This window comes from Rhinolophus hipposideros (genome assembly GCF_964194185.1).
Source record: "Rhinolophus hipposideros genome assembly, chromosome: 3".
NCBI classification, from domain to species: Eukaryota; Metazoa; Chordata; class Mammalia; order Chiroptera; family Rhinolophidae; genus Rhinolophus; species Rhinolophus hipposideros.
In genome coordinates this window covers 102324021-102349243 of record NC_138049.1, presented here as the reverse complement: position 1 = coordinate 102349243, position 25223 = coordinate 102324021, and the positions used below count along the sequence as shown (strand labels likewise).

The 25223-nt window shown below is 53.8% G+C and overlaps 1 protein-coding gene across 1 annotated transcript in view; it reads right to left on the bottom strand.

Moving 5' to 3' along the window:
* Positions 1 to 7616: 7616 nt before the first annotated feature.
* CPNE5 (copine 5) overlaps positions 7617 to 25223 on the bottom strand; it is a 91627-nt gene continuing 74020 nt past the window's right edge. The window contains exons 14-22 of the mRNA XM_081040344.1: positions 22605 to 22658; positions 18801 to 18862; positions 14793 to 14839; positions 12986 to 13167; positions 12016 to 12143; positions 11672 to 11774; positions 10871 to 10928; positions 10391 to 10464; positions 7617 to 9286 (exon numbers count right to left, since the gene is read on the bottom strand). Of these exons, the coding sequence (XP_080896470.1) occupies positions 9068 to 9286; positions 10391 to 10464; positions 10871 to 10928; positions 11672 to 11774; positions 12016 to 12143; positions 12986 to 13167; positions 14793 to 14839; positions 18801 to 18862; positions 22605 to 22658 (927 nt within the window). The 3' untranslated portion in view covers positions 7617 to 9067. The remainder of the gene's footprint in view (positions 9287 to 10390; positions 10465 to 10870; positions 10929 to 11671; positions 11775 to 12015; positions 12144 to 12985; positions 13168 to 14792; positions 14840 to 18800; positions 18863 to 22604; positions 22659 to 25223) is intronic.

Genomic DNA, 25223 nt, shown 5'->3' with positions numbered 1-25223 from the left:
CGTGCAGCGGGGATGCGACAGGTGGGGGTCTGGGGAACAGCCGGGAAAACTGGATCCCATCACTCGTGGGCTCCTCTTGGAGATTTTGTGAGAGTTCCCAGAGTTGTGCAACATTCATCTCCCAAAAGGTGGCTGCACATTATATAACCCCAGGCTGGGGTTTTCAGTGCCCTTGGGGAGCTTGTTTTGAGAGACTCAAGAGACAGCCTATGGGTGTTGGATATCTCCTGTCATCTGTTTGCTGCAAATGTCGCCTGTGTCATCTGACTGGTAACCGCAACCATGCTCACCGCGTACCGCGGTCCCGGGTGTACAGGGCCCCCAGTTTGGTGCTTTGTTATCATTTGGGTGAATTTCTCAGCTGAATCAGAGGAAACCACAGGGTCATAGAGAGACAGGCAAAGGCACCTCACACAGGGAAGGAATGAAGGAGAAAGAGGGAGGGCAGGAGACAGAGAACGGAGCCTTCCCACTCATGGAATCAAAGTCTGCGCTCTGGGCCCCTACCTGTCTGCTCGTTTCTAAAAGGGATGCCTCCGCAGCTGTAAGCTCTGTCACTTAGAGACATACAACCAGAAGCCAGGTGACACCTGGCAAGAGGTGCGATGCAGACGAGTCAGGCATCAGAGACCACCAAAGTTGGGTCAGATATTCTTAGTGGACCCCTTTCAACCTCTAGACTATACGCAGGGTGATTCCCATGGTCCAGCCAATTCTGTTGCTGGCCCCCGACTGATCCTTTCTGACCCCCCGTGTCTTCTTCCTTTCTAGATCTTCTCTGTTGGCCCACAAGCCTCCCCCTGCTCTGAGTAGTTTCTAGGCTGTAGTACGCTCACAGAAGGACAGAGGCACAGAGACGCAGAGACAGGATGAGGTGGGCTGAAGAGTGTGATGCGGGACCCAGGACCAGGAAGGGGGCAAGTCCTGCTTTTGCAAACGACTCTCTCTTTGGGGTCTGGGTACCTGGCAGGCACCAACATCTCTGTTCCGCGGGTCTGTAAGTTAATGAGGCAGGCAGGGTGTGATTCCTAGGGGAGACAGTAGAGCGGATTGAGCCCCTGTCCTTGGGGAGACCCAGTACAGAGGTGGCCTCTGGGTCTGCCCCTCTCCTCTCAGCCTTGCTCTGGCCTCAGGCAGCTAACTCGGGTTCCCTAGAGGTGGGGTGCTAGATGGGACCGCACACCTGCCCAGAACCTTCTCTTGGCTTTCTCTGGCTAGATCCAGCTTTTGTGCAGAGTACAGCTGTGGAAGGGCCTCCAGCCTTTCCCTATGTCAAGAGGACTCCGAGTCAGCAGCAGAACTCGGAACCTCAGAGAAGTACAAGGCAGGTGTGCACAGAAGCAGGAGGGACTCAAGGGAGACTTCAGGGTGAACTTCCAGACAAGTGGTGAGTTCTCAGGGCACGTCAGCCAAGGGGGCTCTGGTCACAGGTTAGCTTGAGATTGATTAAGAAAAGAGAGATGGGGGAAAAAAGGAAGGAAGGAAGGAAGGAAGGAAGGAAGGAAGGAAGGAAGGAAGGAAGGGACTGGGCTGATGGGGCTCAGGGTGTAGAGTGAGAAGGGGAGGGGAGGGCAGGGGGATAAAATGGAGCCTGGCAGGGGTGTTCGGGAAGAGAGCTTTTTGGAACTGAGGGTGGGCAGGAGCAGAACAACAGCCATCATTTACCAAGTACGTGCCAGGCACTGTTCTGAGCACTTGTGTTACTTTATTTAATTCTCATATCAACCCTATGAGATTGGGCCTGTTCTTATCCCCATTTTACAGTCGAGGGAAGTGAGGCATAGAGGACTGGGTAACTTGTCCACAGCAAGTGGTGGAGTGGGGTTTTAAACCCACGCTCCAGCACCCACAAGATTAACCATCAAGGTATGGAGCTCCTTACATGCGTAGGAAGGTACAGATTCCTAGGTGGAGCGGGGCCAGGTCCCTTCAGCCTTTCCCTCTCCCCATCCCTTCTTCTTCCCCTCTCCTTTTCCCTTCCTCCTCTTTAGTCATGCCGTTGGCTGGCAGGCCTAAGCCAGGTGGAAGAAATAAAAGCCCAGTGACAAATGCTGGAAGAGTGCCTCAATTACAGCATTCGTCCGGGGCAGTTGGGGTATTGGGAGTAGTTTCTCTGTCCCTCCTTTCCCTGCAGCCCCTGGATCGAGGCTGAGGGGTGCTAGTGGCAGAATTCTCAGAGGCCACCACTCTGGTCTCTTCTCAGCTGTCCTCAGGCAAGCTGCTGCCATGGGGCCCCAGAGACCAAGCAGGTCCCCCAGGGAGGCGCTGCAGGAAGGGCTCAGGGGAACCCCAGCCCTGGCTCTGAGTCAGCTTGAAAGGGGTCTCTCCAGCCCCTGCCCCCACTGTAAGAGAAAAGGGGACGGGAACCCGACTACGCTGTCTCGTTTGCTACTGGATCTCCAGGACGTGGTTCAGGGTACACCTCAGGAAATACTTATCTCCCGAGTGATGGGCAAGCCTCGCCCCACTAAAGCTGGGAGGGAGTCCTAGCCTGCTCTGCAGGGTGGCAGATAGCAACACCAGCCCCTGGGCCAACTCGGGGGGTGCCTACACCCCATCTCCCAGCCTGAGTCCTCTCTGTCGGCTCCTCATGTCCTCAGCATGTGGGATAGATTAGGGGTGAGGAGGGAGATCTGACAGCTGGGGTGCAGCACCTCCCCCACTCTCCACACAACTGTAGACGGCAATGCTTCCCAAGCTGTTCTGCCCCTTAGTCACCTGGGACCTTTCAAAATGCCAAAGCCCAGACCAATTAAATCGCATCTCTGGGCATGGGGCCTATGTATTAATATGCTTAAAACCCCTCAGGTGACCCCAATGTGCAGACAAGCTTGGGAAGCACTGGTAGGGGCTTTACACCTTCTCAAAGCCCTTGCATGGACATGTTTAAAACAAAATCTTGCCCTGTCCATGAATTCGGCAGATTTTAATTAGAGGAGATATATATATATATATATATATATATATATATATATATATATATATATATATACACACACACACACACACACACACACACACACACACACACACACACACCAGGGGCGGCCAGATGGCTCAGTTGGTTAGAGCGCGAGCTGGAGCTCTCAACAACAAGGTTGCCGGTTCAATTCCCACATGGGATGGTGGGCTGCGCCCCCTGCAACTAAAGATTGAAAACGGCAACTGGACTTGGAGCTGAGCTGCGCCCTCCACAACTAGATTGAAGGACAACGACTTGGAGCTGATGGGCCCTGGAGAAACACACTGTTCTCCAATAAAATTAAAACAAAAACAAAATTAAAATTAAAATTAAAACAAAAAAAAATATATCAGATTCAATTTATACTCCCTGCAGAAATTTTAGAAATAGAGAAATGAAAAAGAAGAAAATAATAATTACCCGAATCTTGCCTACTGTTATCATTTTATTTTTATTAGTGAGAGTTACTGTTGACATCTGTTTTATTTTATTTCCTCACTTTACAATCAGGCAACTTTCCCAAGGTCACGGAGCTACCAAGTAGCAGAGTCAGGATTTGAACCCAGGGCATTGACGGAGCCCATCAAATCAGGTTGCTGTAAGGTCTAAAGGGGCTAAAGCATGCCAAGGGCACGCCCTGTATGCAGGGGTTTGGGAAAGGAGGGGACTCAACAGAGAAAGAGGGAGGCATCCCTCAGACTGGTTTCTACGCTGTCCTTGTGTACCTGGAGCGGGAGAATGAAGCCCAGACTGGAGCCCAATGCCATGTTCACTGCCAGGTTCACTGTCACAGCCAAGCGACTGCTCTGACTCGTCTTTGCCGGGCTCTGCAGCCTCATCCTGCTGGTGGGGCTGCTGGCCAATGGACTCATGCTGTGGTGGCGGGCTGGGGCCTGCGCTGCTCCTTGCCCTGACCAACAGCCTTATGGTGGACATCACTCTGTCAGACCGGCTCTTCCTGGCTGTGTGGTGCCTGTGCTGCTGCTGAGCTTCCTGCAGCACGAGGGGTGGCTGGGTCCCGCCATCTGCACCACCAGCCAGGCCACCAACAGTGCCACTATATTCAGCACTTTCGACAGCATGCCTGCGGTGGTCCTCCCATCTGGCTGGGCTGCTCGCCTGCCCTGTGGGGCCATGTGGGTCCTGGGCCTCACTGCGTCATTGCCCAACTCATTGTTCCAGCACGTGGTCATGTAGGGGGCCCAGGCCTGCGTTTCGTCTCGCTCCTGAGCCCTGCTCGGACCTGCTACTTCACCCCACTGGGAGCCCTGGCCTTCCTGCCATGTATGCTGGGGCTGGGCTGCTTTTTCAGCCACGTGGTCTGGCTCCTGAGGACATAGTGCCGTGGTCCCATGGGGGAAAGCATCCAGGAGCACCAGAATGCAGGGCTCATCCCTAATGCTGGTGGTCTTGGTGCTGATGTGGGTGCCCTGCTCCACACTGGGCTATGTGGCGGCCATGGGTTGCCTGCCTGCCATGCCTGTGGCTTTTGTGGCATCCAGCCTCTGCACCATCCTGCCCTACTCCACTTGTGCCATCAGCCCCACCCTCTGCTTTACCTCTTCCGCTCCTTCCAGACAGAGCTCAGGGACCTCTTCTGTAAGGTCGATGGCAGCCAGGAATCTGAGGGGTGTGGGAGGGGCTGGTATGGTGGTGAAGAATGTCCAGCTTGGTCATGACAGGGCCCCAGGAGGCCTATGGGATCTGGCAGGGGTCTGAGAGGAGATGCTGATGGGAGGGCTGAGAGTCAAGAGGGATGGGAAGACCTTAGTAATACCAGAACCCACCTGTCCATTTTACTAGTGGGAAGACTGAGATCCAGAAAGGGCAGGTAGCCCAGCAAAGGTGACACAGCAACTAAATGGCAACTGGGTCGATACTCCCATTCCACCTTGGGGCTCAGACACCTATAGGCTCTACTCCTTCTAGTTGTATGACTCTGACCAAGTCCCTTAACCTCTCTATGCCTCAGTTTTCTCATCTGGAAAACAGGATTATATAGTGCCTTCTTCACAGGGCTGTTGCAAAGAGAAACTTACTTAACACATATCAAGTGATTAGAAGAATGCTTGGTGCTTAGTAAGTGCTTATGAGTGCTGGTCATTACTATTATTATTTTTATTAATTCAGGGGCAGTAGAGATGAGTGGACAAGAGTGGCAAAGGGACTTCCAAAGGCAAAAAAGTGGGTAGAGGACTAATCTGGGGCTGACAGCCTGAAGCCCGGGGGATGGAATGGGGTAAGGAGAGGGGTCAGTCGCAGCCTGGGTGAGGGCTGAGCCCAGGAGAGCCCTTCAGCTGCCTCTACCTTCTCCGCCTGCACTCCCCCAGCTCCTTCATACACACACCTCTCAGACCAATAAGGGAACACAAACAAAATCAACCACGGAGCCCTGAGCTGGGCCTGTGGATTTCTGAATGCCCTCCTTTCTTCTCGGTGTTTTTTTTTTTTTTTCCAGTGTGGGTGGGGTAGGGGCCCCTTTTGAGGCCTGTTCCTTCTCTCCAGAGCCAACTGGAGGTCTCCATCTCTCCTACCCCATCTCCATGCCCTCCCCTGGTCTCCTGGGAGCAAGCCTCAGGCTTGTGTGTTGTCCTGGGAACCAAGGAGATTGTCTCTACTGAAATCCCCAAGACAATGTGGTCAGCTTGGTAATAGTGTTACAGCTAAACACACATACACCGACTCCATGGTCAAAAAGCTTGGGAAACACTGGGTTGAATCAAATCAAACTGTTCCCTTTGCTGCAGGACTTAGAGCCTCGAATACCCTACCAGCCATAGGGACTTTCTGAGAGGGGCTCTGAGCAGGCAGTCTCCCCAAATCCATGCCAGGGAATCAGTGTCCTATGGAACACACCTTGGAAAAGAACCCAAGAGAGGAGTTACGGCAAAGAGCACAGTAAAGATGCCCTCGGTGCCCTGAGGCAACGGCTCTGAGCCTCGATTCCCCTGCCAGGAGGGCATCTCCTCTGAAGCTTTCCCACGGGTGCCCAAGGAGAGGGAAAACAAGCTGGTTATGGGAACTTCCCTCTTCCACAGCTGTGACCCCACCCGGTTCCCACTCAAAGCGTATCGGAATGCAAATCAGAGGGGCAGCTAATTACAGAGACAGCCGTGAATCGGCTCTCCTTTACCGTACGATCCTAAGAGTTAAACACGTCTCAAACTTTGGTAGAATTAGTACCGCATTTCTTGTGATGTGCAGATTGAGAATGGCTGCCTGGAGGTCTAATCTGAGAGCAAACTTGCCCAGAGAAGGGAGAAATTCCCTTTCCCTCTGATCCTGGTCCCTGATGGCCACAGGGATTTATATATAAAGAGGGACAAGGAGGAAAATGGTGTTTATTGTGCACTTAAAGTGTAGCAGGTCCTGTGCGTAGCACACACTTCACGTGTGCATAGCTACATGTCACTCCGTGAGACCACACAATAATCCTGCTAAAGAAGGAATGATGGTCCCCTTACAAAAGGAGTAGTAAGCCATCCTGGGCTCATGGCCTGTGAGCCATCCTTTGGTGCCCACAGTCCCTGGACCCGCACACTGGCTTGGCACTGGGACTCCAGGGTTGTAGGATTTCCTTGCTCACTGCTTCAGAGCAGGGGGCAGCCCCAAGGGTGTAACTGTGTGTGTGAGTCAGTGTCTCCAAACCTGAGCAGGTCCCGGCACTAATGCTCAGTAAATATTTGTTGAGAGTGAATGAGTGATCAAGTACAATAAAGTGACCCACTTATTTTAGAGAATCATCTGATCACGTTACCTCTTGCACCTCCTCAATGGCTGCTTGTTTCACTCAGAGTCGTGCTGAAGGCTCTGCCATGGCCTACAAGACCCTATGCGTTCTAGATTCTTCAGTTCCCTGACTTAATCTCCTAATTTCCTCCTTTATGCAGCTCCGACCAGCTCTTTGCTGTCCTTCAAACACACTAAACACGCTCCCACCTCTGGGCCTTTGTACTTGCTCTTCCCTCTCCTTGGAGCCCTCTTGCCTCAGATATTGGCATGCGTCCCTCTCTCATTTCCTCAGGGCTCATCTAAACTGTCATGTCCTCAGAGAGGTGCTCCCTGACCACAGCATCTAAAATATCACCCTGTTACTCGCTATCCTCTTATTCTAATTTTTCTTTGTAACTCTTATCACCACCTGAAATTATGTTATTTAGCTACCATGTTTCCCCAAAAATAAGACCTAGCCAGACCATCAGGTCTAATGTGTCTTTTGGAGCAAAAATTAATATAAGACCCGGTATTATATTACATTATATCACCCCGTATTATATTATATCATATCGTATCATATTGTATCGTATCATACCTGGTCTTATGTTATAGTAAAATAATACAGGGTCTTATATTAATTTTTGTTCCAAAAGACGCATTAGAGCTGATGGTCCGGCTCGGTCTTATTTTCAGGGAAACACGGTATGTGTTTACATGCTGAGTTTTCTCCTGTCTTGTTTGTGTTTGTTGTAAGCTCCATGTGGAGACAGGGCCTGTGTTTTGTTCGGTGCCGAGCACAGACCCCGGCGCACAGCAGTTGCTCAGTAAATCCTTGCTGAACAAAAGCATCGAAAGAAGGGAGAGAAAAGAACCTGGACTCCATCAAACAGCAACCTCTGTGTTCTTTTTCCCAGGGGAAAGGAAAATAAGGAACTTTAGTAAAAGAATCAAATTTACTTCAGTTTAAGGCAAATTCCACACAGAGACTGTCTCAGACACAGGCACAGGACCAGACGGAGTAGAAACACCACTATCATGCATGACAGGAAGGGAGTGGTGTTGGGCAGCAGACAGGGTGGGGCCTGGTCTCCACCCAGGCACAGGAGGTTCAGTGGGCTAAGGAGCCCCATGCAGCAGGCATGCATGACCTGCGCCCATGTGGGCAAAGGCCGGGCAGCTGGCTGGGCCTCGGGGTGAGATCACCTTTTTCACCTTGCCCACAGCAGGGGCAAGGGTTCGGGCTCAGACGCCAGAGCCCAAGGCTGAAGGACTAGGGTGGATTTGGAGTGACAGGATTGAATAGGGTGATCCTAGAGCCAAGACGGCCTGGGGCAAGAGGCTGTATTAGTGAGCAGTGGGATGAGGGAAGCTGAGCATGGGATGAATAGACTCTCAGGACATCAGAGCCTGAAGGGAACTCTGGGACCATCTGGTCAACCCTTGTGTCTTATAGATGCGGAAACCAAGACCCACAAGGCAGAAAGGCTTTGCTTGGGTTCCCATAGCAGGCAGCACTTGAACCCAGAAGTCCCATCTCCTATTCCCATGGGCTAAAGGGGCAGCGTGGGAGTGGTGGGTCTGGGCTGTTCCTTGCCCAGGCCTCCAGGTGGGCAGCAGAGAAGTGGGCACCAAGGACGTTGTGGGGGAGGGAGGGTGCCTGAAGCCAAGAGCCAGCGTGGTGCCTGTGGGGTCACACCAAGGAGAGGCCTGTAGAGCTGAGTGTCTGGAACCAGTGTCATACGGGGCTTGAGAGGCACCCGAAAGGACTGCGCCTGAAAACCTCCATCCCCAGCCTATCATGTGGCCTGCAGTCCATCACCACAGCCTCCCGTTCATGGGTCTGCAGGGTTCTTGTTGTGAGTGAGTGTCCCTGGAAGGGGTCCCATGCTCAGGCATTTGTGCCAACCCATTAGCCTTAAGGGGTTCACTGGCAACAGGGACAGGATAGACACTGGGGTGTGGGTCAGGGGCCAGGTAAAGGAGGAGAGAGCACAGGAAGAGGGGAGAGAGGAGGGGGCTGGAAGAAGAAGGCCCAGTCCAGGTTTTGGGGCCACATAGGAGCAGATGGGATTGCCCAGGTAGGCTGAGGAGGACCCCAATCGTCCTGATTAACACCTTCCTGGCTGGGTTGGAACCAGGAGTCAGGGGAAGAAGAGAAGAGCAGGGGGCCAGAACCCCAACTCCACCACCTGTACCCCTCAACTCCCTGGGTTTGGGCCCTAAGTGAGGCCGGGAAATTGGAAAGGAGTCTCTAGAGGCCCCATGCCCTGGCGTCTTCCCAGGCACTCAGCTTCCAAAGGCTGGGTAGGGCCGGCTGTAGGGGGCTCTAAGGGCCCTACCTAACCTCTCACTGGCCACTCCAGCCCCAGCTGCCTGTTGGGGGCCAGGCTAGATGTGTGTGTGAAGGGGCGAGGCAGGAGGCGTGCGGGCTGGGGACTGCGGGGGTGAGCTCGCGGGGGCCTCAGGTGGGGGGCGCGGGCGGATGCCCTGTGCCTTCATGTAGGACACCAGCTGCTCAGGGATCTCAGCCAGCACGTCCCGGGCCAGGCGCGCCATGCTCAGCACGTGGTTGCCCGTGCGGTCCACGTAGTCCCGGAAGGGCACGAACTGGCCAGCGGGGAAGGCAGGGTCAGGCAAGGTTTCCTTCTGGACCCCAGCCCCCAGGTCTCCAGGCCTGGGATCCTGTCCCACTCCTCCTCCGTCTCTGCCCACTTCACTCCACCCCTCCCTTTCCTGGTGACTCTCTGAGAAACTCGCATCATAGTCGCTATTCTTTCATTCAGCGGTTCCATGGCAGGATACACCACGGAATCTCAATCTCTGAGGTTTTGGCACCAAGCACAAGCCTTAGCAGACGCTCAGCAGGACACACTGAATGAAGCCCTGGCTTCTGGAAATCGGGCCCTCCTGTGGCCTCCCACCTCATGGGGCAGAGCCCTCTCCATCTCTTTGGCCCTGCCTCTCCTCTTTCCTCACCGTACCAACACCTCAAGTCAGGCTCCTCCGGCTTCCGCCCAGGGGGCGTCCCTCCCCCCAGGGCCTCAGGCTCACTCCTGCCTCCAGGTCTTTCCATGGACATCCTGCCTCCCAGACGGCCCTTGCTCTGGTTTCTAGCCCCCTATCTGGTCTCTGCACCTGGAATGACTCCTCCCCCACCCCAATTTGTTTGTTTTAATCCAGGGGGTATGGAGACTGTCAGTTTTTAATTCGGAATCTCCTAAGCACTAGGACTCAAGCTGCAGGAGGTACCAGGAGGGGTGTGCTTGCTGAGGTGCATCTGAGGCTTGACGGGACAGAGACGCCCCAAAGACCAGACCGTCCGCTCATTACATCTGCGTCCTACACGGAGATCTCAGGACGTTCATTCCATTAGCCAACAATGCAGGCTCTTGGAGAGGGCTGCAGCAGCGCTAAAGACCCTCCTCTACCTTCAAGGAGTTTGCTATGTCCCTGGGAAGGCAGCCCAGCAGAAAACACCACAATGACTGGCTCTGCAGGAGGCCACGGAGGCCTGGTGGCTCAGGGGGGGCTGAGGCTCAGACATGGCCGAGAGGGTCCAGCCTAGAGACAGCTCTGACCGGATGACTGACCCCTGTTCCCTTCTGTGGTGACCAGGCTACTTTGGGGTTCCCAGTGGCTCCCTCCAGGGCCCTTTCCAGAGACCCCCCCAGCAGGAAGTGGGAAGTCAGCAGGCTGGACAATGAGCTTCACCTGGACAATGTCCCGCTCAGCCAGCTTCCCCCGGGAGGAGATCCGCACGTCATCACCGTCCAGCTCTACCATGGCTGTGTGGGGAGGGGAGGCATAGGGGTGGGCGGAATTAATGGTGGGCACCTGGGCCTGGTCGGACAGTGGACTTGTCCTTCAATCCCAGGCCACACCCCCACGTTACAGAGGAGGAAACAGGCCGGGAGACAAGAGGAGCCCACCCAGGTGAGTCTCTAACTTCTGGTCCAGCACTCCAGCTCCCCGACCCTGCCCAGGCTCCCAGGGTGGGAGGAGGGACGAGTGACTCAGTCGTCCTCTCCGCAGCCTTGGCATGTGGGTGTGGGGTGCACACCCTGACACACACACTGCTGTGCAAACAAACGCCCCGTCCCACCCTGCCTGCTCACCCAGGTTCCACACGCCCAGGTGGGAGTGCTCTGGGGCCTGATGCCTCAGTGGGAGCATGGGGGGCTGGGGACTCACCATCGAACTCTGCCTGGCCCACGCCGATAATGATGATGGACATGGGGAGTTTGGCAGCCTGCAAGGCAGCAGGGGACGGGGGTGGGGTGGGGGCCCAGCCGAGGGGCCAGTTACAAGGAAGGGGAGATCACGGGGAGGGACAGAAGCGGTGGATCAAAAGAAGAAAGTCAGGGGACAGGGAAAAAATGGAAGAGAGAAGGATGGAGACACAGAGAAACCAGAAAAAGTGGGGGAGAGGAAGTGAGGGCAGCCAGGGGTATAGACCCAGGGACATAGAGGTGGGGTGCCACAGAGGAAGAAAGGGTGGAAGAAGGAGGCAGAGGGGGAAATGGGTCACAGGTCTGCTTCTGCCAGACCCCCATCCCCACCTCTGCCCTGGGCCTCCATCACGTGGGACGCCTTTTGTGTGGGCCTAGAGGGAAGGCGGGCTGTGCTACGGCCTCTGACAGAGGGAGGCCACCCGGCAGGCCGACCCATGTTCCTGGACTTCCCACCTCCTCTACCAGGCCAAGCATGGTTGGGGTCTGGGGCAGCAGTCCTAGGCATGGTGAATGAAGCGGCTGGAGGGAGTGGACCACCAGGATGACTAAGAGGTGGGTACAGAGCTCACAGCTAGATCCCTCTTCGGCCAGCGCCCCCAACCCCACTGCCAGGCTGTCCAGACACTGCAGCCAGAAGGCAGGAGTGGTCCCACCAAGGATGGGAAGAGGAGAAGCTAGGCCTAAGCGTTTCCCTAAAATCAGGAAGGTGTGCCCCTACCCCCATCCCCGCTCCCTGCCCCCCCCCCTTGATCCTGCTCACGTTGACAATAGCTTCCTTGGTCTGCGCCATGTCCGAGATGACCCCGTCAGTGATGATGAGAAGCACCGAGTACTGGGAGCCATCCTGCACCTCGGCCGCGTTCCTGGGGTGGGGCCGGGGCGCTGAGGTCTGTCTCGGGGGAGGTCATCCCCCAAACCACAAGGGAAGGCCCTTAACCCTTTGGGGAAGACAGCCCTTTGGCTGGCAGGGGTGGGGCTCTTAGGATCAGGGCTCCCTGCAAGGCAAGTCAATGGGAAGAGACACTCCCTGCCGCTTTCCCAAGAGGACAGGTTGGAGATAAACGGCTGGGAGGTGTTTGGATGGACTAGTGACCCAGCGCTCACCTGGCCACGTGGGTGACCACGGGGGCGAAGTTGGTGGGGCCGTAGAGCTGCACAGTGCGCAGGCTCTGGTGATAGGCCTCCAGGATGCCATCGATGCCACAGCACGAGGGGTTCTCCTGGTTGCCGTTCTGGGGGCAGAGGATGGGGAAGGAGGGGTGGGAAGGTGGGCGACCAGTGGTCTGTAGGAGCAGAAGCAGGCTGTGCTCTTCTAGACTCTTCTCTGGTAGGGGGTCGGAGGCAGGGGATGGACCCCCAGGGCCCACCCTGAGGGGCAGCACAGGCCCCTGGTGAGCGAGTCCAGACCTGCTCTTTGCCCCACTCCCTGTACCTGCTCAGACAGGCCCCTGAGAGCCCTGGCTGCTCCCTCAGGGGGCCTCCTGCAGACCTACCACACCCTAAAATGACCACAGGGTCCAAGTATTTCTGGAAGAGCCAGCAGCTGGTTCATCGTCCTATGTCCTGTGGCCAGCAGTGCCCGGCACACCACAGACATGTGAGGGATGTCGGCTGTGAGGGACCCAGTGACCGACTGAGTGTCCCCAGCTCATGGGAGGGCGGGAGTGGAGGTGGCCTGAGGACTCATCCCCACAGGGCCCCCATCTCAGCACCAACTCAAGGAGTTGCTGGAATTACCTGCAGTTGCCCATACCCAACCCACATCTCTTTATCCTTATTGCTGGGGCCTTGGAGGATAGTGCAGCCACGTCTCCACTCCACTTCCACCTGCGTCTTGTCAGGGAAAGGAGGCCAGAGCCACCATGGGTGGCTTCCGACACAGAGGGGAGTTGTTTGTGAGCAAGGTGGGGAGTGGGTTTCTGGAGGCCCTGGTACAAGCTGCCCCTACACAGACAGGCAGCCTATCCCCCACCCCCAAGGCTGTGCTTTCAGTCCCTAGGCGGGGAAGATGGGAAGCACCCCCACCTCAGGCTTGTCACCACCCCACCCAGCCCTTTCTCTCTGGACCTCCTACCAGCGGGAACTCGTGGGACACCCTGCCATCAGGGGGCAGCTTGGCCCCAAAGCCGAGGGCAGGGAACATCTTGTCGCTGTCGTAGTGCTGGATGATCTCCCCGACGGCGGTCAGCGCCAGCGCGTAGGCGTTCAGCTGGTAGGGGCTCATGTAGTGCAGGGACGTGGACTGCGAGGGGTTCCCTGGGGACACAAGATCCGGGGACATGTGCCAGCCGGACGCACCTTGGGCTCAGAATCAGAAGAGGGTGTCCCAGTGCACCCCCTTTTTTATTTGCTTATCCTTGACCCCTTTTTTTCTCACCACACAGCAAACCCTGGTTGCTACCCCTTAAAAATACATCCAGAATCCTGCCCACTTGTCTCCTTCTCCGTGACCCGGGCATCTTGCCTGGAGGATGGCAGCAGCCTGCTAACGGAGCTCCCTGCTTCCTTCCGCCCCTGTGCCCTGCAGTCCATACTCAGCACGCCAGCCAGAGCAAGCCTGTCAGGCCTCGGGCAGCTAGGTCATACCTCTTCTCTGCTCAAGATGCTCCAATGCTCCCCTCTCACCCAGAATTAAACCCTACATCCTGACAAGGGCCCACAAGGCCCCACATGATCTGGCCTCCAGTTACCTCTCTCCTCATCTCCTACCATCTTCCCTGTCACTCAATCCCACCTCAGGGCCTTGGCAATGGCTGTTCCTTCTGCTCTGAGACACTTTTCCACCGATGTATACACAGCTTGCTCCCTCACCTCTTCAGGTTTCTACTCATGTTACCTCCTCAGCATGGCTTCCTCGAGTAGCCTACTGAAAGTTACAGCCTCCTCCAGTAGTGCTTAACCCTCTTCCTGCCTTGATTTTTCTCCATAGCCCTTGTTACCACTAATATTGTCCATATTTTACCTATTTGCTTATTAATGAGAGGCAGTACAAAGTACCAATCCTGTCTCTACCTCCTAGTAGCTACGTGATCTTGGGTAAGTTCCTTAACCTCTCAGCCTCAGTCTCCTCATCTGTACAATGGGGATAATAACAGTCCCCACCTCATAGTATTGTTGTGAGGATTAAACAGGTGTTATTATAACTCACCTCATTGTTATTATCACTAAGACCCCTCCCAGCTCTGACATCCTATCACTCTATGATGCCAGGGCCTGCATCCTAGGGGTTTCTGACACACCTGTGGAGTACAAGACCCGGGCATCTTCTGATTGGCACAAAAATGAGCCAATGCGCGTCCAGAATCCAAAGAATGTTGTGCTGTCTCTGACAGTGTCAAGTTTGGCACTGACTGCTCCTGGAGACTCAGTCATGGCCTGATGTGGGAGAAGGTCAGAGGAGGGAAGGACCCGGGGGCAGCCCCAGCCAGAGAGAGAACTGGGGTTTCTGGGCTGTGTTCCTGTCCTCACTGAGGACCACAGAGCTCGGTCTTGACTCCGGTTCTCCCCTCCAGCCTATGGGTTGCACTGTACAGAGGATATGGAATTTGAACCTGTGAGGAAACACCTCTGCTCCAGGGCTCGCTCTCCATGGGCCCAAAATAGCACTGTCCTGTTCCCCCGGGGAGACTGCAAGCCTGCGGCTCAGGGTACGTACGCCCAATGCCCAGATTTGGTAATGACCATGGTCTAATCCAATGATACCTTCGCCACCTTAGCTCTATCTTTGGCTCTCCAGACCTAAGTACCTCTGCTGTGGTGAGGATGAGGCCAGAAAGTACGGAGACCTGGCTCCTAGCCATGGCCACTACCACAGCCCTGAAAAATGCCCCTTTCCCTCCCTGTCCCCCCCCCCACAGCTCCCTGCCCCTCCCTCCACTCACCATTGGAGGCCGTGAAATCGATGGCCACTGTGAAGTTGATCTGAGTCCTAGAAGAGCGAGAACAATAGGGGAATTACCTGACAGAGGCAGCTCTGTGGGAGGGTGAACAGGGCTGGACAGGGAGTGGGAAACCTGGCTTCCACTCCAGCCCTGCTGCTTGCCGGGCATGTGGCCTCGGTGAAGCGACTCATCTTTCCGTCTGGAAAACTGGGATAGGAATACCAGCCACGTCCTCCCCCAAAGGACTATGTGAGCCTCACAAGAGTTACGTGGGGTGAAAACTGTTTAAGTGATTATGTTCTTTGTGGGCAAGTGGTTACTATTACTTCATTCCTCCCCAAACCCTGCCCCTGGGCCCACTTAAGGCCAGTGAAGTAGGGTCTCACTTCATTTCTGGCTCAAATCTGGAGTCAGATTCAGAGTTAAAACCTATTTGACAAAAAAAGAGAGACAAACAGACACTGTGCATCTCCTGAGGGAAGAACAAAACCCCACCCATAAAAGCTGTCTTGCCAAAAAATTGGACCTGAATCTGATGGAGCTTCCAGAGTCGCCTACCAGTTGTTTACAGGAAATAGAGGAGACAGAAGAACATGTTAAATGACACCACAGCGGGTGAAGCCAGTAAAAGCCAGTGTGTGGGAAGTGCTGGAGGCGTACTACTGGAGTGGCCCATGGACCAGCAGCATGGGGATCACCCGGGGAGTCACAGGCCCCTGCAGAACCACTGAATCCGAAGCCCTTGGTGGGGGCAGGAAGCTGTCTTAGCAAACCCTTCAGGTGTGGGCGAGGGGAGAACCAACAGGTGAAAAAGAATTAAGAGACAAATCAACCAACCACAATATATGGATCTTGCCTGGTTTCCTGCTTCAGATAAGCCAATGAAAAAACTTTATAAGACAATTAGGGAAATCTGAACACTGACTAGCTATTTGGTATTAAGGAACTTTCACTTTTTAGGTGTGATTATGGTATTGTGGTTATATTTGACGAGTGTCCTTATATTTTAGAGACACATCCTGAAGAAATGAAATATGATGTCTAGCATTTGCTTCAAAATAACTGCATGGGAGAGTGCATGGGACAAGACTGGCCATGAGCTGGTCATTGCTGAACCTGGGTAAAGGTACTTGGTTGTTTATTATACCTTGCATATGTTTGGGACTTTTGCATATGTTTGCATATGTTGCATACCTTGCATATGTTTGGGATTTTTGCTTGCATATGTTTGGGATTTTTCCATAATAAAACATTAGGTTTTGAGAATTCAGATTCACGGTCGAAACTTGCTGAGTGTTTGCCTGTTCCAAGTTCTGCACTAGATACTGACAGAACAAAGCTGACAAGACATGAGCCCCTGAGGAAGCCTAATCTTATGGTTCTCACACTGAATGAAGGTAGCCACCAGGGGAGCTTGTTTAAAGAAGGAGATCCCAGGGCACCACTCCCAGGAATGCCAATTTATTTGGTCTGAGATGGGGCCCAAAATCTGCTTCTTTTAAGAAACATCCCCTTCCCTCCTCCGGGATTCTGAGGGGATTCTGGGATCACACTTGGGGAAACTGTTCTGGTGGCTCTGAGTTGGGGCCAGGGATGAGGTAAGATGAGGCAGGGCTCACCTCACCTGCATTTAGCAGATGGTCTTTATCAGAAACCACAGCCCTCTCTCCACCCGATCACAGCGGAGCTGCTGCTCATGGACCCTTCATCCCCTCGGAAGGGTGAAGGAAACATTAGCAGGAGACCCAAGCCAGGGTCTGTTGGCCAGATACAGTTCTTCCCACACGTCCTCCCCCTCATCTGCTGCCTGGGGGCAGAGCATCCAGTGGACTGCAAGTTGAGGAAGAAGGAGCAACAAGATGGCAAGAGCCTGGGTCTTTGAATGACTCTCCCTACCCATCCCTACCATCCTATAAATGAAAAATAACGCTTATTTGTACTAAGCCTTGAGGTTGGGGGGTTATTTGTTATAGCAGTTGACCTACCCTATTCATCTTCTGTTCCTTGTCATCTCTTTGTGTGGAATATAGAGATTGGGTCTTCGTTGGAGGAAGGGAGACATTTGGAGGGTAAGAGCCCTGCTCCGGGGGCTACCCTTCAGAGGGTGGTTCTGGCCTACAGGACTGCTGCTGAGGGGTGAGGCAGGACTTACTCCATAAGTAGTCTTCTGCTACTCTGGGTTCTGAAATGACTCAGGGAAGGAAGAGACTGGAAAGCAGATACTTTTGTGGGAAAGTTACTCCCTGCAGACTCACGTCTCCTGCCTAAGGGCACAGCTAGGTAGCATTCAGGCCACTGAGCAACCAGTTCTATCTCTGATGTGGGGGCAGAGGTGCCCATACCCTACCTCTGAGCCCAGGTGGGTCGGGGAGGGAGACCAGGGAGGAGAGGATCCCTAGACAAATGTCTCCATCAGCTGCCTGCCTGGACACGCATGCTGGGCTCTCGCTCCCTGGAGCCAACTCTCACTCAGGTTCTCCGGAGAGTGTGAAGAGAGGCGTGGGGGGAGGGCTCCAGGGGCTCCACTGTTCTAACTTGCCCGATACTTGTGGTGCCAGCTTTGCACAGCAGTCAGCCTCTGAGGCTCCTTCTCGAGGAGACGTCACAGCACCCAGCCCTTTAACTCAGTACTCTGCATCTGCATTCCACCCCACCTGGTAGCTGCAAAGTAGGCAGGGCCAGGAATATTCATTACTATGGAAGAAATGCAGCATGTGGTGACAGAAGGCAGGCACCCTCCATGACCTGGAAAACTGGCGAGGCGTGTGGCCTCGGGAAACTTATGTAAAATGAAGATCATCTTCGCCCTGCCCACAAGGTTCTGTAAATTGGAGACACTATGCAAATGAGAAGGATAAACAGGATGAGGACTGATTGAAAATTACCAGGTGCTATGTAAGGGGTGGTTGCCTAATGGGATGGAGAACAGAGCAGTTTTGGTGGGGGAAGGGAGAAAGGGCAGGGTGGGGAGTAGGCTCAGAGGAGGGGCCGGGAGGCCCCTGGGTGGCTGCAGGGAGGATGTGTGCTTAGTGGGTAGGAGTGCTTGCAACCTGGATGCTGCAGGGTCAAGGCAGCAGGGAGCGGTGTCATGGGAGAGTGAGTGGAGCTTCCCAGGGCCTGACTTTTCCCTCTGCCCTGGAGAACCAGGCAGCCAAGTGCCCGCTTGGCTGGAATGAGACTTTGGCAGCTGCCCTGCCTGTCTCCTTTCCAGACAGGTGCAGTCACTCACCTGCCTGCACCTGTGGGCCGTTGGCTAACCCACACCCTGACCTGGCACCTGTGCTTGGCAGAGTCAGGCTCTTTTTCCCTGAGCTGTTGGCTGGAGCCTCTAGGCTTCTCTGTCTGTCGCGGCCTGGACGCTGACTCCTCTGGTTCTTTCTGCTCCTTAAATTCATGTCTGACCATCTGCTGGTCCTGGGAGCACCCCTGGCTCAACCTCCTGTCCCTCCTGCCCCTTACAGGTCCCTGATGACACTAGTAGGTTAATCACAGCCCCCCAGCCCATTCCCGGACAGACCAGAGCTTATCAGCAGCTCAGAGCAGGAAGGAATGTTAGAAGTCACCAACTCCAACCTCTTGTGTGTGGAGGAGGAAGCTGATGCCCCGGAAGGGAAGGGGACCTGCCCAGAGCAATCCAGCAAATGCAGGGCAAAGAGGGGTGTAGAGCCTGGGCCTCCTGACTCCTGGTCCAGGGCTCCTTCTGCCTCCCTAAACCCTTGGTTCTCTTTGTCATGGAGTCCCTACCATTCCCAGGTCCCATCTCTGCAGAGGGACCTGACGTGACCCACTGGCCTCCGTGGCCCAGAAACACCCTCTGCAGCAGCTCAAGATACAGGGGCACACAGGGCTCTGGGAGAGTTGTGTGAGCCCAGACACAAGGGCCGGGGGTGGGGGCTGCTCAGAGCCCAGAACCACAGAGGCCATGGCGGGGCCAGAGCTGCTCATGCCGAGATGTGAGCCCCTTCCCTCTCCCTGGAGCCAAAGAAATGGGGCTGCATCTCTTCTCACCCTCCTTTGATGTAGTCGAGAAACGTGCACTCTGACTCCACAGCAAAGGAAAGCAGCGTGACCTTGAAAACAAAAGGGAGCTTGGTCAGTAGAGAGCACTGGGTGGGGGACGTGGTTTGCTGACAGTCAAGAACTCAGCGTGTGCCAGTTTGCATATATCATTGTATGGAGTGCCCACAACAACTCTGTAAAGGACTATTATCATCCCCATTCTACAGCCAAAGAAACTGAGGCTCAAAGAGGTGATGCAATGTGCCCACTGTCAGGACGTGGCCAAGTGAAGCCAGGTCTGTCTGACTCCAGAGTCTGCACTTGACCCCCATGCCAAACTGCATCCTGGAAGGGCCCTGTCTCTGCCACTGGAGCACAGGGGCTCAAGCCAAGGACGTAAGTTTCCCCTAAGTAGACACAGGTGTGGAGGGTGGAGGGCAGGGGGGTCTTCCTGACACAGTCCTAACAAGCTGCCATGCTGACAAGCTCCATGCTCCCATGTCTCGTTAACTATTAATCTAGAAACGTGCTTCTCTAGTCTGCACTTATCTTAAACCTTACCTGTCCCCCTCATCCCTCTGGTGTCTCTCAGTCTCTACCCTCTCAGATCCAAGACCCTCATAAACAGCCTGTCCTTTCCCAGAGGTAACTGACCACCCGGGGCCCCCTCTCCCAAGCAGAGGACTCTTGGCCTATGCCCGCGGGCAGACTTGGCATCAACTTCCCCAAGACAGGCAACTACCTGAAAGCTCATTATAATGATGATTTAAGATTGTGGAGACAAATGAAAGCCTGGCAGCCGAAACCAATTAAATGAAGCAAGATTGGGGCAGGAGACTTTTTACCTGTGTCACAGAACTCCACTAGGATTGGTGCTCTCTATTGGTGGACATGCAGCCATGGTTATTGACTCACTTGGTGGGCCAGGTCGGGCCTCTGTTTGACAAAGCCGTTGAGCTTTATCAAAACGCCCCCCAAAATGGGAGGGTCTGTGAGTGCTGAGCTGGACCTCTGAGACCCCATCCATTGGTTACGGCATTAGGCACCTGGCTGGACAAAGCCTCCTTTCACTAGGAATGGACTCTGGCAGTGGCCTCTACCCTGACAATCATTAGACATCTTGAGGAGCTTTTAAAACATCTTGCAGCCCAGGTAAGGCCCTCAAACCAGTTACATCAGAGTTTCTGGGGTAGGGCTCTGGCCCTAGATCTTTTTTTCAGCTCCTCACATGAGTCTAAACTGCAGCCAGAGTTGACCCCCCCCCATCCAGGCCCTGGGTTGCCCGACCATATGCATTCACCCAGGGACTTACTACTCAGAGTATGGTCCCTGGACCAGCAGGGTCAGAATCATCTTGATGCTGGTTAGAAATGCAGAAAGGCAGAGGCATTTTAACAAGAACTCCAGGAGATTCTGCACATAGTAAGGTAGGAGAAGCACAAACACAGATGTCTAGACCCCAGCCCGGAAACCTGGAACTGGCCTCTGTATTTTAATAAGCATCCTGGATGCTCAGTGATTTTTTTTTTTTTTTATGGTGAAGATTGGGAAGTGCTGGAGCAAAGGAAAGTCAGGAGACCTGGGCCCAGTCCTGCTCTGTCCCTAACTCACCACGTGACCTGAGACAAATCCGGTCCCCTCTCTGGGCCTCAGGTTCTTTATCTCTAAAGCAAGAAAACTGGACGAGATGAGTGGGTTTCAAAACTTTTTTTTTTCTCAGCCGAACATCCAATATTTCTCAGCTGGGGAAGGTGCTGCCTTCTCTAAGGGCATTTGGAAAAGTGTGGGAGAATTTGGGGTCACACAATGACTGTGACTCTACTGGTAGCTATGGCCATACTGGTAGTATGGCCGAGGCCAGGGGTGCTAAGCAGCCCACATTGTATGGGGAAGTCCTGTGGGACGAAAAATGATTCCAGCCCGAAATGCCAATAGCCTCCCCACTGAGAAACACCGCAGCTTTGGACAAAGAAGATATTCCTCCAAGTAATATTTCTCCACTGAGTGGAGGACGGAAGGTGGGAGGGCCTTCAGGGGGCTGCTGCAAAGCTCCCCCACGGGGGAGATGACAGTGAGGGTAGATGGGAGACAAAGGGACAAGTCAGAATATTCAGGTGGTAGTAGGAGTAGGGTGCAGTCATGGATGGCGAGGGGCCACAGGTGTCAAAGATGGCTCCCCTGCGGCTGTGCCGCCCATGATGACAGCACAGGCTGGCCAGGGGGAGGGGAGGGCTGCGGGGAGACTTTAGCCAGTGCATTCAGTTTGGGAAGGCCGGATCTGAGGAGTGGCCAGCAGACGGCTGGCATCCAAGTTAGATACCCAGCATGATGCCAGGGCCCAAGATGAGCGTCTTCTCTGGCAGAAGCCTGTTCTCTCTTCAGGCGGTTCTGACTCTAGAAAGGCCTTCCAGAGCCTACACGGGCCTCCCAGTGACACAACTCCCCTGCCCCCGCCCTGCTCCATGGTGCAAGGCCTGTTCCAGGGCTACCAGAGTTTAATTCCTTTTCCACCTGATGGCATGTGTCTGTGAAACAGTTACAATCAGAGAAATGGGGCAGGGGGTAGGGGGTGGCGGGGGAAGACCTCTTTGAATAAGCAGAATACTTTACAGGCCTGCGTCTTCCTGCATCTCCCACATGTCTGTTATAGCCACCCTGTGCAGTAAGCAGGGTAGGGGTGACTTATTAGTCCCATTTTACAGATGAAGATACTGAGGTTCCTCAGAGGAACCCCAGAGCCCTCTGACTACGACCTCTTCTGGGTCTGGAGTTGCAGTCTGCCTGACTCAAATGACTAAGTTTGGCTGCATTAGCTGCTGGAACTACGGACCTCTGAATGGGGAGAGACAGGAAGGGTATGGACTTGAGTAGGTCTGCACTGCAGAGACATGGCTTGTTCTAGAAACGCACTGTGGGCTCTGCCTCAGGACTTGGCACATGCTGATCCCTACTATTATAGAATTCTTTCCCTGATATCCTCAGCTACTGCCCCCTCACCTTCTCTGAATCTCTACTCAAATGTCACCTTCTCAGAGAAGCTTTCCTTGACTACTTTATAGTCAAGGAAATAGTTTTGTCCCGGGCATTCCCTATCTTGTGGCTGTATTGTACTTCTTTCCCACAGCATGCGTAACCACCTGATACTCACAGGTATGTGTGTACACATACTTGTTTTCTGTGTCCTCCCCCAGGAATATAAGCACCAAGAGGGCAGGGACTCCTGTTTGTTGAATAAATGCATCAGTGTCCTGAACAAGAGCCCGCAGAAACCCCCGGGCCAGTGAGATCCAGGATGGTCACAGTCAGGCAGGGGCCGTGCCCGCAGCCGCTGCCAGCTCTGAACTTAACTGTAGTGCTGACTGCCACCTCTATCGCGTCCTAGCTCTATGACCTTGGTTGAGTCACTTCCCTGCCTGCAGCCTTGGTTTCCGCTTCATGACAAGGGGATGATGATAACTGTCTCTCAAGGAAACAACTTGTGAAAAGCACCTAAATGGGGGATTTCCCCCAGCAAGGGTCCAATAATTGCTACTCCTTTTCCGCTTCCTTCCTGCAGGAAGTCCCTGGGAGTTTCTCTCTGGGATTTCTCATTCTGTGTCACAGAGCCCATGTATCACCTCTCCCACATCTAACCCTGGGCTGTGGCTCCGTGGGCCCCATCCCTCCCCCCCGGTACCCCTCCAGGTCAGGTTCCCACACTGCACGAATACACACAGGTACACAGACTCACAGACACATATGACTCCTGACATCAGGCCGAGCTCGGAGCTCAGAATGTCTACGCCCAGCTGCAAGCAGGGGGTGGCTACTCACTGTGCCAGAATTCACGTATTTCTTTTTCTTCATTTTCTTTTTCGGGTTTATCACCTGCAGGAAAAACCAGTTACCAGGTAAGAAGAGGTTTCTAAGCAGGCAAGGCTGGGCCCCTGGGGCTTCCACTAGCCCTGGGAGTAGACCCGGACTGGCAGAGTGTGGGCTGAAAAAACAGGGGTCTCGGGGAGGAGGGTTCAGGGAGTTCTTGTGAGAGACTGGTATTTAGATTTAGGCAACTCAACTCCCTGATTGGACCTAGTGTCCCATGAGCAAACTACCAAGAATAATATTTATTTAACCTTATTTCTCACTGCCCCCCAAACATACCCTCCACCCTATTCAGCCGGAGGAGCCTCGATGTTGCAAAGGGGCCCTGTCCATGCCTGCCCCATGTCAGCTCAGGCTGCTCCCTCCTCCCCAAGCATGCTCCCTCCTCCCTCCACCATTTCCCATGCTCCAGCCCTAGGGTTGCCCTGGGGGTCCTGCGAGTCTGCCCCCCACCTCAGCCCCTACACTGCAGTTAGAATCTCCTTAACTGTTCCTCACGTGTAAGCTTTCATTTCAAACTAGACCTGTCATCAGAGAATATATCACAGCGCTGGGCATATAGTAGGTGCTAAAAACACACTTGTTGGTGGACTAATGCAGTGGTCTCAACTGGGGTGATTTTTGCCCCCCAGGAGACATTTGACAATGTCTGGAAATAGTTTTGGTTGTCACAACTAGGGGAGTAATAGCGGTCAGGGATGCTGCTAAACGTCCCACAACGCACAGGACAGCCCCTTACAACAAAGAATCATCTAGTCCAAGATGTCAGCAGTGCCGAGGCTGAGAACCCCTTGGCTGAGTGAGGGGGACCACCCCGGCCTAGGGGCGCTCTGCAGGTCTTTCACACATCTGAGCCTCACCGGCTTTTGTTTTCCACATGAGAGGTCTAGGCCCAACCTTCCCTAACCTCCCATCAGACAGAGCAAGGGGATTTTCACACCAGCTCAGGTTCTGTCACTCTGTCCTCCGTAGATTTCTGGTGAACTCATTCCCCTTGCCCTCATCTCATGTTCCTCCTACAGGGGCAGCCAGCTGGTCTTTAGCAGAGGTCTCTTCTGTTTGAATGACCATTGATATCTACCTCTGGAGATAAGGACACTAAGGCACAGAGACACCAAGCGATTTGCCTGAGGTCACACAGCTGGTCTGGGTAGTGACAGAATTAGAAACCAGATTCCTGCACTCGGGGCAGTGCTACATACATGGGTACCCCCTTGATAATAAACACACAATCCTTCACAAATATTTATTGGGTGGGGGTACCAGTTCTCTAGAATCTTCTCTTCAATTGGAAAAAGAAGATATGTCTTCAGGATAGGTGACAAGGGCCACCAAGAAAATGGAGTCAGAAATGTGAAGGGAGTTGGAATAAGGAAGGACCACTCCAGGCAGGAACATCAAAGAAGACTCTCCAGAGCAGATGGTACTGAAGGTAGACATTGAGTGACAAGAAGGAGTTGGGCAGGGAGAGATGGAGGAAGGCATTCCAGAGGAGCTATTGGGGGAGCACAGAACTGGGGTCCAGTTTAACTTCGGAACCACAGGGTGGAAGAGAGTATATTGGGCTGGCTGGAAGAGAGCCTAGAATACCAATTTAAATGTCAACAATCACCCAGCAGCCAGCAGGGAACTCTGATGACTTCTAAGACAGTAGGGGACAAGGTCACAGCAGGCTCTAGGATGCTGGGACCTGGTGGAAGTGAGTAAAAGGGGAGAAGGAGAGATATCCAAGGGGATGTTTGCCTGCTTCTGCCACCTCGTAGCTGTGTGATCTTAGGCAAGTTACTTAACCGCCCTGTCCCTCAGTTTCCTCATCTGTAAAACAGGAGTGAAAAAGTACCTATGTCATAGAAAAGTATGGGGGCTAAATGGATCAATATAAGTCAAGTGCTTAGGACAGTATATGGAATGTAGTAAGTACCATGTAAGTGTCAGCTGCTATTAGTTTTTATTAGCACCACCACCGCCACCACCACCACTACCACCACCACTACCACCACCACCAGTCCAGGTGAGAGGTAAATGAGGATGTGGGGGTGTTGGAACAGGTACTGAGCTATGGCAAAACGGCACTGTCAAGAAATGACCACAGATCTTGGGCCCCAGGCATGGCTGTGGGAGCAGGAGAGAGGGAAGTGTCAGGGGCTACCAGGCAGACACAGAAGGAAGGAAGAGCTGGATTTGAGACTCAGGTGGGAGGGCTAGCAAGGTAGAAAGTGAGAGTCTAGGGAGAGAAGCCTAGAACCTCAAATCCTCCACAGCCATGAAGGCCACCCAGAAGACAGGGTGCTCACGGACACATTCATGGGAAACTGCCTACCAGGCAAGCCCTTGAGGTGAGGGCACGGTCTCAGGTCTCAGCTGCACTGTGCCTCAGTTTCCTAATCTGTACCAGGAGGGCGTGGAAACTTTACAACTTAGTGCTTCTCAAAGTTTTACTCCAAAATAGCCCTCCCAGCTGATGAGAATAAACACGGACTCCCAGGGGTCTGGGCGTTGCCCAAAGACCTGGCCACAAGCACATCTCTTTGAAGTCTTCTGTGTTGTCTTTAAATTAGCCTGTGTTCCACA